General features: G+C 44.7%; 1 protein-coding gene across 4 annotated transcripts in view; it reads right to left on the reverse strand.

The window, feature by feature from the left end:
• The window catches only part of brf1b (BRF1 RNA polymerase III transcription initiation factor subunit b), a 330,710-nt gene that overhangs the window by 114,780 nt on the left and 198,984 nt on the right, over positions 1-16,946 (reverse strand). For all 4 annotated transcript variants that reach the window (XR_005946273.1, XM_041214348.1, XM_041214350.1 and 1 more), the window contains 3 exons: positions 13,180-13,219; positions 12,917-13,009; positions 8,798-9,085 (listed from right to left, as the gene is read on the reverse strand). Coding sequence is in view for 3 of the 4 variants with exons in the window: in XM_041214348.1 (XP_041070282.1) it covers positions 8,798-9,085; positions 12,917-13,009; positions 13,180-13,219 (421 nt within the window). In the remaining variant the exon portion in view is untranslated. The remainder of the gene's footprint in view (positions 1-8,797; positions 9,086-12,916; positions 13,010-13,179; positions 13,220-16,946) is intronic.

The following is a 16,946-nucleotide window of genomic DNA, read 5'->3' on the forward strand; positions in this document are numbered from 1 at the left end:
GTGTTGCGTCTTTTGCGTGGGCATGGGGTGGTGCCATAGGAGGGGGTTGAGGAGTAGGGGGTGATGGAGGAGTGGACCAGGGTGTCCTGGAGGGAGCGACCCCTACGGAATGCCGATAGGGGGTGTGAAGGGAAGATGTGTTTGGTGGTGGCATCATGCTGGAGTTGGCGGAAATGGCGGAGGATGATCCTTTGAATACGGAGGCTGGTGGGGTGATAAGTGAAGACAAGGGGGACCCTATCATGTTTCTGGGAGGGAGGAGAAAGCATGAGGGCGGATGCCAACAATTGGCATCTGTCACGGATTGGCATCAGTTTTAACTGTGGAATAGGGGCCGAGCCTGGTCCTTTCAGATTGATGTGAACCTCACTTAGCTACGAGGTCTCTTAATCCCATCTCTCTCTCTCTCCTCAATACTTTTTCTTCCTAATTTGTTCCACCCCTCTTCTGAGTAGCAACAATTTGCATTTATATAGTGCCTTTAATGTAGTAAAACATCTTGATGTACTTCACAGGAGCGTTATCAGACACCTAGCCACCTAAGGAGATATTAGGACAGGTGACCAAAAGCTTGGTCAGTGAGGGCAGGGTTTTAAAGGGTGTTTGACAGGAGAGAGGGGTGGAGAGTTTCAGGAAGAGTTTGGGGCCCGGGCAGTTGAAGCCACAGCCACCAGTGCAGCAGCAACAGAAATTGCAGATGAGCAAAAGGCCCGGAATCTGTGGTGGTGTGGTCGTAGGGCTGGTGGAGGTTACGGCAAAGATGTGGAGGGACGAGGCTATGGGGAGATTTGAGCACAAGATGTTGAATCTTTTTCTTGGACTTGGTGTCATGGTAGCACTTATATTAAGCTTGATGATGAATTTTAGCAGGTGGTTTAACTGTAGTGGAGTTTTGCTGCAGGTCTCTGGATTATTATTTTTTTTCCCCTTTTCCCCTTTATTAACTTGGTGAATCCAAGGTTAATTCTAATATCTTTGCCACCAACCACCTTGATGTGGTTCGATCTGTTGAATGTATAAGCTCACGGCACTATCAGGAGAAGTGCAGAACCTCATCTAATTATCTCTTGACCCCATTTATGCTGTTCGCTTCCCTGGTAATTTATTCAAAAACCTTTGGGTGACTTCTGGCTTGCTCCTAACTTCCTTATTTTTAATTTGTTCCCTTGGTATTTGATCCCTTCACCAAGGTTACTGTTTTCCATATTGCGGTGTTTCCTCTATCACCGTCAATTTTATTGTGCACATGAGACATGTTTGGCCCTGTGCTGATCTCCTCAGATATGCACAAGCGTCCGGTGACACAAGCAGCCCTATAGCACCTCACCCAAGTGGCCTTCATCACTGAATCTAGCCAGCTGGACATTCGATCCTGACGGGCATCACAGCCTAATGCATACCCCTCATAAACACACACCTTCCACCCAGAGCCATTGGATCAGGATTCACAGTTTATGGGATCCTGCTGTGTAACTAAGTTTTCTAACATGGCAGCGTTTGCCGTTCATCTTACCTGATGCAAATTTGGAGGTATTTGGCCCAAAAGCGTGGTGGAAGCACATTCAACAGCAGCTTTCGAAAGGGAATTGGATTTATTCTTAAAATGGAAAAATTTGCAGCGTAATGGCTCAAAAGCAGAGGAGTGGGGCTAATTGGATAGCTCTATCAAAGAGCTGGCACAGGCACAATGGGCCTGTTTTCTATAATTTTATGATATTTTGTGCAGACATAATTAGGCGCTATAATGTCTTTCTTGCTCCTCTTCCCTATCCCAAAGGTATGGAGGTCAAACAAAGCATCTCAACTGCTACTCTGCTGAGGTCAATTAACAGGACAAGCTCAAAAATCAAACTTGGGACTGTCCTCATCTGCATAGCTCAGTATCACTTCAGGCAGTGTCTTTAGACATTCAGCCAGTGGGGCAGCCTGCTAAGATTGATCATTTCTGTTGGGTAAAGGTATTAAGGGTTACAGAATCAAACCAGGTATTGAAAAATACAAGATTCTGAAGGGGCTTGTCAGGATAGAGACAGAGGCTGGGAAAGCTAGGACACAGGGGCACAGTCTCAGGATAAATGTCTTCACTCAGAGGGTTGTGGAATTCTCTACCCTAGAGGGTTCTGGATGTTCCATCATTGAATATATTTAAGGCTGGGATAGAGAGGTTTTTGGTCACTCAGGGAATCAAAGGATGTGGGGAGCGGGCAGGAAAGTGGAGTTGAAGCTGAAGGTCAGCCACAATTGTATTGAATGGCAGAGCAGTTTCGATGGGCCCTGCGGTCTATCCTGCTCCTATTTCTTGTGTTCTCACATGGTACGGAGTTCAGATAAAGATCAGCCATGGTCTGGCTGAAAGGCAGAAAAGGGCTCGAGGGGCTGAATGGCCTTCCCCCTGTTCCTATGCTCCTTCCTGTCTTTGTGCAGAAACAGCCATCAGTAAGCACTTCACAAAAAAGATCAAAAACAACAGGGAGCAGATTCACCCCCACAGAAGCTGCAACTCCAGGTGTTTCCCATCGAAACCAGCAGAGCACGAAGCCAGGCTGTGTTCTCAATCCGCTATCACTACCTCAGGCCCATCACACACAAAATGGGACAGCAGAAATGGAAGTAAGCTTTAATCACTTAAGAGGGAATGTTGCGCACTCTGCAAGGTGCCTGGGATCAGCAGAAATCCCCTCTTTCTCCAGCTTTCATCCACACTTCCGTCCATCCATTCAGCTGCAATAGTGGAAGCTGTCACTGCACAACCTTTTCCTGCGATATAATTAAGCTGGTTTCTTGTCACTTGATTCAACTTGACAATATTATTATTGGAAAGCTGGTGGAGGGAGTGAGGGAGGACGGGGGTGGAGGAATCCTTAACAATCTTCATCACAGCAACCTAGCTGAGAGTTTCGCTTTCCAGAGAAAACACTGGCCAAATGCAGACAAGCGCCAGCTGCTCAGCGACTCTGAGTTTGTAGCACTGGCTCAATGGCCTCTGTACACTACTTGCTACCAAATTCGAAGCTTTCCAGCACCCCACGATTTGGTGAATAAAGCTCACCAGTCTGGAGATAGTAGACACAAAGGTTTTAGAAAGAACTCACTTGCGTTTATACATTTTTTTCTTTTTTAAAATTTTGTTCATGGGATGTGGGCTTCGTTGGCTGGGCCAGCACTTATTGCCCATCCCTAATTGCCCTTGAGAAGGTGGTGGTGAGCTGCCTTCTTGAACCGCTGCAGTTCATGTGGTGTAGGTACACCCATAGTGCTGTTAGGAAGGGAGTTCCAGGATTTTGACCCAGCGACAGTGAAAGAACGGCGATATATTTCCAAAGTCAGGATGGTGAGTGGTTTGGAGGGGAACTTCCAGGTGGTGGTGTTCCCATGTATCTGCTGCCCTTGTCCTTCTAGATGGTAGTGGTTGTGGGTTTGTAATGTGCTGTCGAAGGAGCCTTGGTGAGTTCCTGCAGTATATCTTATAGATGGTACACTCTGCTGCTACTGTGCGCCAGTAGTGGAAGGAGTGAATGTTTGTGGATGTGGTGCCAAACAAGTGGGCTGCTTTGTCCTGGATGGTATCAAGCTTCTTGAGTGTTGTGGGAGCTGCACTCATCCAGGCAAGTGGACAGTATTCCATCGCACTCCTGACTTGTGCCTTGCAGATGGTGGATAGGCTTTGGGGTGAGTTACTCACAGCAGGATTCCTAATCTCTGACCTGCTCTTGTAACCACAGTATATATATGGCTGTATGGCAGTATTTATATGAACTCTCCAACCCCCTTTTTAAAAAAAAATCACCGTATTCATTTTTTTCTAATTTATTTTTCTTTTTTATATATACATTTATACTTTATTTTTCATTTACTTATTTTTATATTTTTATCCCCTTTTTAAATCCTTTTTTTACCCAACCACTGCTCCCTTACCAGCCTTCCCCCCCACCAACAAGGCCATCTGTCACTTGTTCAATCTGTTTCACAAGGCGCTGACCCTCATTCTGTCATTAACACATTCTACTTTCTCACCTTTATGCCACTATCAGCACCTTTAGTCTTCACCACTAACACAGCCTATGTCTTGTGTCCATGACATCTTTGTCAACTCTCCTTAGCCCCCACCTATTGCCGACCTTCTATCCAGCTTTACCTGCTCCATGCCGCCCTATAACAGTATAAAGTCCATCTCATTGCTACTTCTCTTTAGCTCTGAAGAAGAGTCATATGGATTCGAAACGTTAACTCTGTTCCTCTCTCCACAGATTCTGCTGAGTTTTTCCAGCATTTGCTGTTTTTAGTTATTATTTATATGACTGGTCCAGTTCAGTTTCTGGTCTATGGCATGCCTGTGCTGCTCCTGCCATGCTCTCCTGCAATCTTCCGGATATGCCGGGCCATTAAGTAACAGAATGTGGCTGGTACAAGTCTGCTGCTGCTGATGGCCCACAGCACCTCATGGTTGCCCAATCTCGAGTGGCTAGATCTGTTTGAAATCTATCCCATTTAGCACAGTGGTAGTGCCACACAGCACGATGGAGGGTATCCTCAATGGGAAGACGGGACTTTGTCTCGACAAGGACTCAGTCCTTGAGGTCACTCCTACCGATACAGTTGTGGACAGATGTATCTGCAGCAGCCAAGTTGGTGAGGATGAGGTCAAGTATGTTTTTCCCTCTTGTTGGTTCTCTCACCACCTGCTACAGACCCAGTCTAACAGCTACGTCCTTTAGGACTCGGCCAACTCGGTCAGTAGTGGTGCTACCGAGCATGGACATTAAAGTACATTCTGTGCTCTTGCCACCCTCAGCGCTTCCTTCAAGTGGTGTTCAACATGGAGCAGCACTGATTCATAAGCTGAGGGTTGGCAGTATGTGGTAATCAGCAGGAGCTTTCCTTGCCCGTGTCTGACCTGATGCCATGAGACTTCATGTGATCAATGATGAGGACTCCCTGAGCAACTCCCTCCCGACTCTATACCACTGTGCTGCCACCCCTGCTGAGTCTGTCCTGCTGGTGGAATAGGACAGGGATGGTGATGGTGGACCCTGGGACATTACCTGTAAGGTTATGATTCCGTGAGGATGACTATGTCAGGCTGTTGCTTGATTAGTCTGTGAGACAGCTCTCCCAATTTTGGCACAAACCGCCAGATATTAGAAAGGAGGACTTTGCAGGGTGACAGGGCTGAGTTTGCTGTTGTTGTTTCCCGTGCCTAGGTTGATGCTGGGTGGTCTGTCCAGTTTAATTCCTTTTTGCTGACTTTTTTATCAGTTTGATACAACTGAGTGGCTTGCTCAGGGGGCAGTTAAGAGTCAACCACATTGCTGTGGATCTGGAGTCAGGTGGAGAGCAGACTGGGTAAGGATGGCAGATTTCCTTCCCTAAAAGGGATTAGTGAACCAGGTAGGTTTTTAATGACAATCGTCAACGGTTTCATGTCATCATTAGACTCTTAATTCCAGATTTTTACTGAATTCAAATTCCACCATCTGCCATGGCGGGATTCGAACCCTGGACCCCAAAGCATGAGTCTGGGCCTCTGGATTACTAGTCCAGTGACAATACCACTACACCACTGCCTTCCCGATATAGTACCTTTTCACACCTCAGGGCATCCTAAAGCACTTGGCAATCAATGAAGTATTTTTCAAAGTCATTGCCATAATGTAGGAAACTCTGGAGCCAATATGTGCATAGCAAGCTCCCACAAACAGCAAGGTGGTAACGGTCAGATAACCTATTTTTTTAGTCATGTTGGTTGCGGGATAAATATTGGTTACGACTTGCTGAGAATACCCCTGCTTTTAGAAATAATGATTGTGAGATCTTTTACATCAACCTGAGGGGGCAGATGGGGCCTCGGTTTAACACCTCATCTGAAAGATGGAACCTCTGACAGTGCAGCACTCCCTCAGTACTGCACTAAGAGTGCCAGCCTGGCTCAAGTCTCCAGAGGTAAAACTGTTACCAACTGAGCCATGGCAGAAACCTTTAGATCATAGAATTATTTATTTACTTTTATTTATTTCATGGGATGTGGGCATCGCTGACAAGGCCAGCATTTGCTGCCCATTCCTAACTGCCCTTGAGCTGAGTGGGCAGTTAAGAGTCAACCACAGTGCTATGGATCTGGAGTCACATGTAGGCCAGACTAGGTAAGGATGACAGATTTCCTCCAGGACATTAGTGAACCAGGTTTTTATGACAATCGATGATGGTTTCACCATTGCCGTGATGGGATTTGAAACCATGCCCCCAAAGCGTTAGCCTGGGCCTCTGAATTACCAGCCCAGTGACATCACCACTACACTATGGTCTCCCCGCCAAATGAGGAAAACACTCTTGAGGTAAAGAACTGCAGGGTTCTGAGGGAGGGTGAATTACAGCTAATCATTTCAGCACACTTCAAGTGAGGTATTTAGCTTTTTCTCTTAGAAAGCCACAACAGAGAAGAGGATGGCCTCTGGCATTGCAGCTGGATCACAACAGAGGCAGCTATGACAACGCTCAAAACATTTATGTTCAGTTCAGTTGTTTGCGGCTTCAACAAAACCTCTTCAAATTCCATGGATTAAAATTCATAGCCGGAAGTGATCACAAGTCAATAATCTCATTGAGGAGACCAACGGGTCTCCATGAGCTGGAAGTGCAGAATTTGAAATGGAAAGATTTTGAAGATCACTCACTGCCTTTAAGTTCTCACCCATTTTACATCCGGTGAACATTTAATAAATAAATCTTCTCATACAGCATAAAGTTGTTGCTTCCCCTGACATTGGTATTCTTGCGATTGTCCTGATGAGTGCAAGACAAAATGTCTTTTATCAGCAATACTCAAATTCTGTACTGCCAGGTGACTATTTAATAAATAACTTAGGTGCTCCTTGCTGGATAGAGCCAATGTTTCACTCAATACTTGGACTGTGTTCAGTAAGCAGTAGCGAAACTAGAATTAGCCTCAGCACCTTGCATGCTGAACTGGGGGTGGAGGAGTGAACATATCGACTCTGTGCACTCGATCATCACCCAGTGCTGACAGGCCATTTTTATTTTTCTTTATTCTTTCATGGGATGTGGACACCAGTGGCAAGGCCAGCATTTTTTGCCATTCCTACTTGCCCTTGAGTGGCTTGCTAGGCCATTTCAGTGGGCAGTTAAGAGTCGACCACATTTCTGTCTGTCTGAAGTCACATGTAGGTCAGACCAGCTAAAGACAGCAGACTTCCTTCCCTAATGGACATTAGTGAACTAGATGGGTTTTGACAAAGATCGATGGTAGTTGTTGTAGTAGAAGGGCCTGGCATAGAAAGGGTTAACACGGGACTGGGTACAGTGTCACCCACGCTGTGATGGAAAGGAGCACATGACCCGAGTCTAAAGGGCAGTCTTGTACTGGACAGAAACATGTGTAGAGGCAAACATGGAGACAGCTCCAAGCTTAGACCTTATACTGTATATAGTTAATAAACACTTACTGTTAAACTATACAAGACTTACAACCTCTTCATGAGACCTACCAAACTAGACACAACATCTTACAACAGTTTTCATGGTCACAATCACTGAGACCAGCTTGATATTCTGGATTGATTCATTCCACCATCTACCATGGTGGGGTATGAACCCAGTGTCCCCAGAGCATTAGCCTGGGCCTCTGGGTTACTAGTCCAGTGACAGTACCACAACACCACTCTCTCCCCATCAATGGGGATGTATTTGACTTGGGGGAGAGCAGGGCCACTCTGCTCTGCTGGTCTCAATCAGCCTGCCAAAACTCAAAGTATATCTCACACATGAAAAACGATACTATATATAAAATCTCCAGACGTGAAGCTGAATCTTCCTGCTTTTACTTTACTACTACAATACTTTGAATAGACATGTGTGTAAATATGTATGTGTAGATAAACATACACATAAAATATACACACGCACTACCCCGAACCCCCAGCCCCAAATTGGGCACAACACAATAGAAACACATTCTTTACCCATTTTTAATTTTGTGTGTTGACCAACAGATACACAGAATATATTACAGCTTAAAAAGAAGCGCTGAAGATATCAGCAAAAAACCACAATATTCCTCTGTGTTGTACTTTATTGGAGGCATTTTTCTAGTTATAACCTGCAAGCTAACACCATCTAAAATAGATTACAAAGAAACACTGCACAAACACATTAGGGGATTGCCACTGGATTGACTGTCCGCAAATATCGATAATAGTAGTATCTGGCTTAAACAATCCCCTTACTGATTTATAATAATATTATTCATAAAGCTTCTTTAATATAGTAAAATGCCCCATGACAATTCATAGGAGCATTATCAAACACATTTGATGCCAAGCCACATAAGGCGATAATAGAAACAGGCAAGCGTAGGTTTGTCAAAGATGTAGGTTTTCAGGGAGGTCTTAAAGGAGAAAAGAGAGACAGAGGGTTTAGGGAGGGAATTCCAGGAGCTTAAGGCCTAGACAGCTGATAACACGATTGCCAATGGTGGAGCAATTAAAAAAAGGTGTGTAAGGAGCCAGAATTATAAGAGTGCAGAGATCACGCCAGTCACTTGATTCTCAATTTTAAACAATTTAACAAATGGGCAGCATGGCATTGGAGCCCTGGTGCAGAACACAGACTTCTACCCCACCTTCAGATTCACTAGTTCAGCCACAGTGCAGAGACAGAAGGGGTTGTAACTACTCAGGGCCTTTTACGTGACATTACTTTCTACCCAAGTCACCACATAGACACAAATTTGCAGGCAACACTTTCTTGCTACATTATACAGTCAGATAAAGCAAACACTTACCTGACTCAGGATCATCAGCTGCTATACACTCCTCGATGGACTCCTTCAGGCCAAGGCTGGCGGCTGTTGGGAGGGGGCCTAACAGAGTGGATATGTTGGGGGGTTTGGGCGGAGGCTCCAATTCCTTCTTCTCCTCGGTTTTGTCGTTGTCCTTTGGCCGCTCTTCATTCAGGAAATCATCACAGAAGTCCTTGTTGAGGTGGTTTGCGACTGCTGTTAGCTCTTCATCCTCCCCCTCTTCCTCACCTAATCCACTGGAGGTTACTGAGGCTCCGTCATCCAGAGCATCTGGAATACAGTTAAGCACAAAATGGTTCAAGAATGCACTGTGCGTAAATAGCCAACGACTCAGACTACAGAGGCTGCCTCACCATCACTGCCCCTTTGAAAAATCTAACTTACAAGACAGTTTAACTGTGCTTTTGGGTTTCGATTCATATCACCTCTCGATTAGATTCCAGCTCACTCCCAGGTGTCTGCTATTCTATATATAAACCACCAAACCCCTTGATTAGATTCCAGCCTGTAACTCAGTCCTGAGTATCTATTATTCAAAATATAAACCACTCATACAGCTCAATTAGGTTCCAGCCTGTAACTCACTCTCAGGTACCTGTTATTCTAAATATAAATTGCACTGAGCCCCTCGATTAGATCCCAATCTGTATATCAGCTGGGTGTCTGCTATTCAATTTATAAACCATCCCAACCTGTAACTCACTCCCAGGTATTTGACATTTGATATATAAACCCATTGAACCCCTTGATTAGATTACAGTCTGCAAATCGAATCCAACTGAGAGGTTTGGATAGTTTATATACAACCTGTACATAAATGACCTTTATTTGTTTGCAATCAGCTACAAGTTGACACTCAATAAGCCACAGAAATGACAAGACATTGGTAAATTCTTTGGTGTCATTGGCTTTCAATAACTGCTGATGTAGTCAAAATCAAAATATATCAAAAATAAAAGAACTCCCAAGATATCTGTATACACCTCATAAAATATACCTCATAAAAGATAGGGCTGATCACTATAATTAGTCCTGCTTTGCTCAGGTTGGTTTGGGAAGGGGTGGAGAGGGCTGGTGAAGAGAAAAACACTGTGGACACAAATTATCCTCTCATGCCTCACTGATAAAGGCAAACATTGTAAAAGTGATCTATAAAAACCAAAATAAGCCTCAAGTTTTGAGCCCTGGTCCATGTGGAGTTAGGAAATTCCAATTGATTAAAGGCAGGGTAGGATCCCAACATTAAGGACAGGTTCAGGCTCAGTTATGTTCACAGCAACGTCAAACACCTGCTGCACTCAATGTCTCAGCTCCTGCTCAAAGAATAACCTGTTGTTTGGGGGTGGGGGGGGGTGGGAATCAATAACTCAGTGTTGTTAAAATGATTACAACAGATTTTACTGCATGGCATTTTATGAGGCAGATTTGGCTTACAATCAGCACTAGTTCAAGAATACTCCACAGCACTCTTGCATTGTCGCACTGAGGATACTGAACAGAAGCCACACAAAGCACACGGCACACTCGATTCAGCCTCTCCAAGGGGGATCATCACATCCTCTTTCCAAGCAGCTGTTCATTCAACTCTTCATCTGTCAGCAACTTGCGAGTGTCAAACAACTTTAATTAAACTTTTCGTGTTACACAGGCATATTCCTTTCACCCAGTAAGATTATGGAATGGATAAGCTGTGAAGCTGGGAACTTGAAGAGAAAGGACATGTAAATCTGTTTTAATCACAGTAAAAAAAAATCCATAAAGACAGGTTGAGTGCTCTCAATTAATTTTTCTTGCATTTCGAATATTTCGTTCCAAAATGATCGAGCAGTTTAATTAAACTGATCTGTTTCTCACACAGCACAGGGTTTAATCCTACCGTTGATGACTCCCTTGGCTCTATGGCTATCCGCGGGCTTTAGTGGGACACACACTACTCCCTTTCCATTCTTTACATTTCCTATGCGTCACTCTACTCTCCCGAGAGTATCGACTCAGGCTGGAAGATGCTTGCCTCAGCTTTTTGAACGCTAAGTGACAGCTGGAAATTCTTCTGGGTCCTCACTGGCCCTTGTTTTTTTAGGTCTGGCCCTCCCAGGAAATTACAATGCTGCGAGGGAGATGGGGGAAAAGGGAAGTGTTTCGTTATGATGATGGCTTGGTAAATTAGCTCTACGCCTCACTGTCACTTCGCTCATCCCCTCCCACTGGCTTTGATTTGTTACGCTGCTTTCTCAACATTCAATCCTCGACAAGCAGAAACCTCCCTCCAACTGAATTATGGGAAGACCAAAGCCACTGGGCAGGCAGGGGAAACAATGTCAATAACACCAAAAATCGGTTTCACGCCATAGTTAACCCAGTTTGCGATTGTCTGCCAATGGTGGGCTGCGTTTCTTGCAGTCATCAGCGCCAGGATCCGCTAGCAGCACCAGGTCACTGTTAGGGAGGCTCACGGGCAGGTCTCTACCTACCAGACCAGCCGTAAGGCAGGGGTGGTTTTCAATGGCTGCAGGGCTAGGGCTTGCTTAGGGAAGGGGGAGAAGCGGCCTCAGGCAAGGGAAGAAGCTGCAGGGCCAGGGCTGTACTGGGGAAGGAGGGTATCCCAGGGTGTGTTGTGGGGACACGTGTTGATCTGTGCAAGCGGCCTCAAGATGGTGAGGATGAGGGGGCAGGCTCCAGAGAAGGTGAGGCCAGGTGAACACGTGAGGGTATTTGTGTGAGAGAGAGAGAGAGAGAGAGAGAGTGGTGATATCCCTTGGGCTGGCAGTGAGTGAGATGCCACTGAATGTATAATGGCCTTGTGAGTGTGAGTTTAGAGTGATGGGATGGTTGCCTTACCCTGGCTGCACAGATGAGATCATTCATCCTCTTTCTTCACTGGATGACCGACCCCTTATGTGCAGCATTGGCACTGACCACCTCTGCCACCACCTCCCAAGCTGGAGTGGTGAGACTGATGGGCCTCCTGTGGCCAGAGTGAGGGTAGAGGACATTACCGAGGCCTCCACGGCACCCAGAAGGCGTCCCAAAGATGTGTCATTGAATCTGGGGGCTGCACTCTTCTTGGCTTTTGGGGCCATGTCTTCACCAGAGCAGTCCTGGGCTGCGAGCATTGAGAAGTGTGTGTGCGGCTGCAGTTTAAATATGACATCCTGCATGAGGAAGTGGCGAAGTAACAGTGTGGAAGGCAATTTGGAGGCCGCCCGCCAAGAGACACCGTTGGCTGCATAATTAATGAAGTGGAATGGGGTGATAAGGCAAGAAAACCCACCATTGCAGCCAGTAGCTAAAATGACTTTTTCCTGCCTGCTACCACACTTCTGTGCAAATCTGGGTCGATTCCACCCATTGCCTTTGGTCCCTGCCATAATGTGTCTCTCAGAAATATCGGAATCAATTGCTTTTTGAAGTGTAGTCACTGCTGCTGTTTTGTAAAATTAGCAGCAAAAATATACACAGCAAGATCCTACAATGGCATTAATGGCCAGTTATTCTGTTTCTGTTGGTGGTAACTGGATACAGGGGCAGCATCCTGTACTTTTTTTTCAAATAATGCTATGAGATCTTGATCATCCACCCTACCCACTAGGACAGTCAGAGAGGACCTTATGCAAAGGACAGTACTTCTGACAAAGCCACACACTCTCAACACTGGTGTTAGCCTAAATTACACTCCTGGAATGGAGCTTCACCCATGATCAGCGCAGAGCAGCGACCTATTTAAAAATTGTGAGCCGGAGCAATAATATTTACTGACTTTTTCCCCTTCTTGAGGTCATTGGCACTGCAGGTCAATCACAGAGGTCCCCAAGCTATTACTGCCTTGCAGTGACCCAGCAACTCAACACGGGACAGGTAGAAATGTTGCAACAAGTGTCAGCGGTGTAATGACGAAGGTTGCTTGTGAGTAAGTATCAGATCAGGGCAGAATTAGGATTAGCTGTGATGCTCCACATCCTACAGTGTCATGAAGAATTGTCACTTTGGCGGTGTGATGGAATGCTGCCTATGTTCGTGGTACTTTGTACACAAACGTTTTATCATTAATATAAAGTTATCCCCCTCACCACCTCCAGAAAAGAGCAAGTTATGTATACAAACCTCCTTTAGCATATGTAGCATATGCTCCTCGATACCTTGGTCGAGTGATCTCCAGCTCTGTCTCAATCTCATCTTGGTAACTTGCTATTTCACCTGCAAATTGTAAACATAATTTTTCTTTTTAAGACACATACTATAAACAATAACCTATTACTGACCAGCATTGAAGTTAAAACTCTTCAAAGCTGGAGCGGAAGAGGGTGGGGGTGGGGGCATCGATGAAAGAAAGAGAGTGAGCAAGAGAGGAAGGAATGTTCAATTACCTTCAAAATCCACCAATTTTTTGGCGAGTTCCTGCTCCAGCTGAAATGAAATAAAAATTACTTTTCACATAATCAGTATCTTCTGCAAATAAGTTATCAGACTCGTGTACTTATTCCAGGCTGACACTTCCAGTGCTGTACAGAGGGAGTATCACACCATTGAAGGTGTGATCTTTTTGATGAGATATTAAACCACAAAATCCTGTCTGCCATCTCAGGTAAAAGATCCCATGACACTATTTTGAAGAGGAGCAGGAGAGGTATCCCCAAGGCCCTGGTCAATACTTATTCCTTAATCAATGTCACCCAACCAGGTTATAGAACAAGAACAAAGAAAAGTACAGCACAGGAACAGGGCCTTCGGCCCTCCAAGCCTGCGCCAATCATACTGCCCGTCAACTAAAACATTTTGCACTTCCGGGGTCCGTATCCCTCTATTCCCATCTTATTCATGTACTCGTCAAGCTGCCTCTTAAACACCCCTATCGTACCTGCTTCCACCACCTCCTCTGGCAGCGAATTCCAGACACTCACTAACCTCTGCGTAAAAAACTTGCCCTGCACTTCACCTCGATAGTTTTCTCCTCTCACCTTAAATCTATGTGCCCTAGTAATTGACTCTTCCACCCCGGGAAAAAGCTTCTGACTATCTACTCTGTCTATGCCACACATAATTTTGTAAACTTCTATCAAGTCGCCCCTCAATCTCCGTCGCTCTAGTGAGAACAATCTGAGTTTCTCCAACCTCTCCTCATGGCTAATAACTTCCAGACCAGGCAGCGTCCTAATAAACCTCCTCTGCACCCTCTCCAATGCCTCCATATCCTTCTGGTAATGTGGTGACCAGAATTGCACGCAATATTCCAAGTGTGGCCTAACCAAGGCTCCATACAGCTGCAGCATGACTTCCCAGCTTTAATACTCAATACCCCTGCCAATGAAGGCAAGCATGCCATATGCCTTCCTGACTACCTTATCCACCTGCGTTGCCACTTTCAGCGACCTGTGGACCTGTACACCCAGATCCCTCTGCCCGTCGATGCACTTAAGGGTTCTGCCATTTACTGTATAATTCCTTCCAAAATGCATTACCTCGTACTTGGCCAGATTAAACTCCATCTGCCATTTCTCCGCCCAAGTCTCCAACTGATCTATAACCCATTGTATCTTTTGACAATCCTCTTTACTATCTGCAACTCCTCCAACCTTAGTGTCGTCTGCAAACTTACTAATTAGCCCAGTTACATTTTCCTCCAAATCATTTATGTATACCACAAACAGCAAAGGTCCCAGCACTGATCCCTGCGGAACTCCACTAGTCACAGCTCTCCATTCAGAAAAGCACCCTTCCACTGCTACCCTCTGTCATCTATGACCAGCCAATTCTGAATCCATCCTGCCAGCTCACCTCTGATCCCGTGCGACTTTACCTTCTGTACCAGTCTGCCATGAGGGATCTTGTCAAAGGCCTTACTGAAACCCATGTAGATAACATCCACTGCCCTTCCATCGTCAATTATCTGGTCAGTTAGCTCATTGCTGTTTGTGGGAGCTTGCTGTACACAAAATTGGCTCCCCGCACTGCTTACAACAGTGACTGCACTTCAAAGGTATTTTATTGCTTGTGAAATGCTTTGGGATGTCCTGAGGTGGCAAGAGGCATTATAGAAATGCCAGTCTTTCTTTCTCTATCTTTCTACCAGTGAAGCCATCTAGGAGCTAAGTGAGGGGGAGAGAACCAGAGAACCTCTCAAAACGTTTCAACTTTCTCATCATTATTTAGAAAAAAAAATCATCTCTTGTCATGTTTCGAGCTCAGTCGTCTGTCAAGTTAGGAAGTTTCATCGTGTGGTTATACCAGGCTACATGCCATCGCGAAACCACAGCTTATTCATTTAATCCGAAAGTAAACTTCAGGAGGTATGCTTGCATGTATTTTTAAAAAGATAATCATTTCAATAGAAAAGCACCTTTGATGATTTTCCCTATCAAGTCTTTACTATAATTGATCCAGAAGGCAGATAGATAAGGAGGTGTTTGTGCACATGCGTGCATCTATTTCTGATCCATGTGTTGATATTTTGTTTTTAAATTAAAAAGCAAAGCCTCCCTGATGGTGAAGCCCATGATATGATACCGAGTCTAACAGGCTAGGAAGGTTTATCCCAGACAGGCTGATCTGATTAGGAGAGATGAGTCAGGATGGTGTTATGCCTCTGTGAAAATGTATATAGTGTTATTCTATAAACAAGGCTGAAGGTCTGGGTGTGTGTGTGTAACTTAATTAAGCTAGGCAAGGGTTTGATAGGAGTCAGGTTGGCTGGGGTTTTGGAAAAACGAAAAGGGTAGCGGTGTAAATTGAGGCACAAGTAAACATGTTAGATCTAACATTTGCATTTTTAGATAAGTTGAGAGGTTGTTTGAATTTCAAAGGAGAGTCAGAGGTAACAAGGAAAAGGTTTGCATCTTGCAGGAGTCCATAGGTAAATAGTAGTGGGGATATTATATTTTTATTGACCCAAAAGCAAAGACAAGATGGAACCACGAAAGATCCTACATTTGGAAGAGTTTGAGTTTCAAAGGGGTGAGAGAACAATGGGACTGAGATGAAAGGGGAAAAACGTATATTAGATTTGCTGTGGATAGCTGGTTTTTAGCTACTGAGCTGGAGAGGTGGCTGTATATCTGTTAAACTGGAGATGGCTGGAGCTGTCTGAGCTGTTGAGAAGTCTTGGGCTGTAGCAAGCAGCTTTATTCTGAAGTGGATTCCGTATCATAAACTGGAAGAGGGTAAAGGTCACGTGGTACACCTTTATTGAAGCTACAGCCTTGTTTAAATATGAAATATACAGTAATATTACACATCTGTAAGGGAATATTGTCTGGAAGGTGTTTACTTGTGGGTTTGACCAAGTAGAGTGTTTTTGGATGGATGTTTTGTAAGACTAACTGTAAATGTGTAATCTTGTGGGCCAACTTTTCTTTTCTTTCTTGTTAATAAAACTTGTAGGTTTTTAAAAATTAAAAGTGTTACAGGACCTCTTACTGCTGAGATTGGTACATCATCTTCTCGTTAACAGGATACAAATAAAGGTTGTGGCCTGCAAGACAAGTTTCCCTCTGGACTTAGTTTGTGTAGCAACTAAAACCGGCTATGGTCATAACACGTCATCAACTCAGGACTAAGTGGAGAGACTTGGAGAAGCTGGGGTTGTTCTCTTTAGAGCAGAAAAGGTTAAGGGGAGGTTTAATACACGTGTCCAAAGTTATGAGGGATTTGATAGAATAAATAAGGAAAACAGTCATTTGGTAGTGCAGAAATTGAGTATTGTTGAAAAAAGCGACATGTCAAAGCTTTTCACCTTGCACTCATCAGGACAATTTGCAAGAATGCCAATATAAGGGGTTAACAACAATTTATACTGTATGTGAAGAGAGAGATAATTGGTTGGCAAGTGGAGTCTGGTTGGCAGAGGCGTTGCCATGGAGAATGCACCAGTGATGATGACTGACAGTTAACTGCCAAGCATCGTTTGAAATTTAAACCAGGCAGCTTGACTCTGATTTTCCAGGGCAATGCCTTGACCAATGAGTCAGTGAATGGCTGTCACTTACTTTGTTTAGCTGAAACAGGCAGTGTGTGTACATATTCTTTCTGTCTGCAAAGAACAGGGCCCTCTGTATTAATTTATGTAGCTTCCAGTACACATAAATGCACCACACTGCGAGCCCTACTGACAATCTCAAATTGGTAGTCAGCATAATTC

This window comes from Carcharodon carcharias, chromosome 20, assembly GCF_017639515.1.
Source record: "Carcharodon carcharias isolate sCarCar2 chromosome 20, sCarCar2.pri, whole genome shotgun sequence".
In the NCBI taxonomy this organism is placed as follows: Eukaryota; Metazoa; Chordata; class Chondrichthyes; order Lamniformes; family Lamnidae; genus Carcharodon; species Carcharodon carcharias.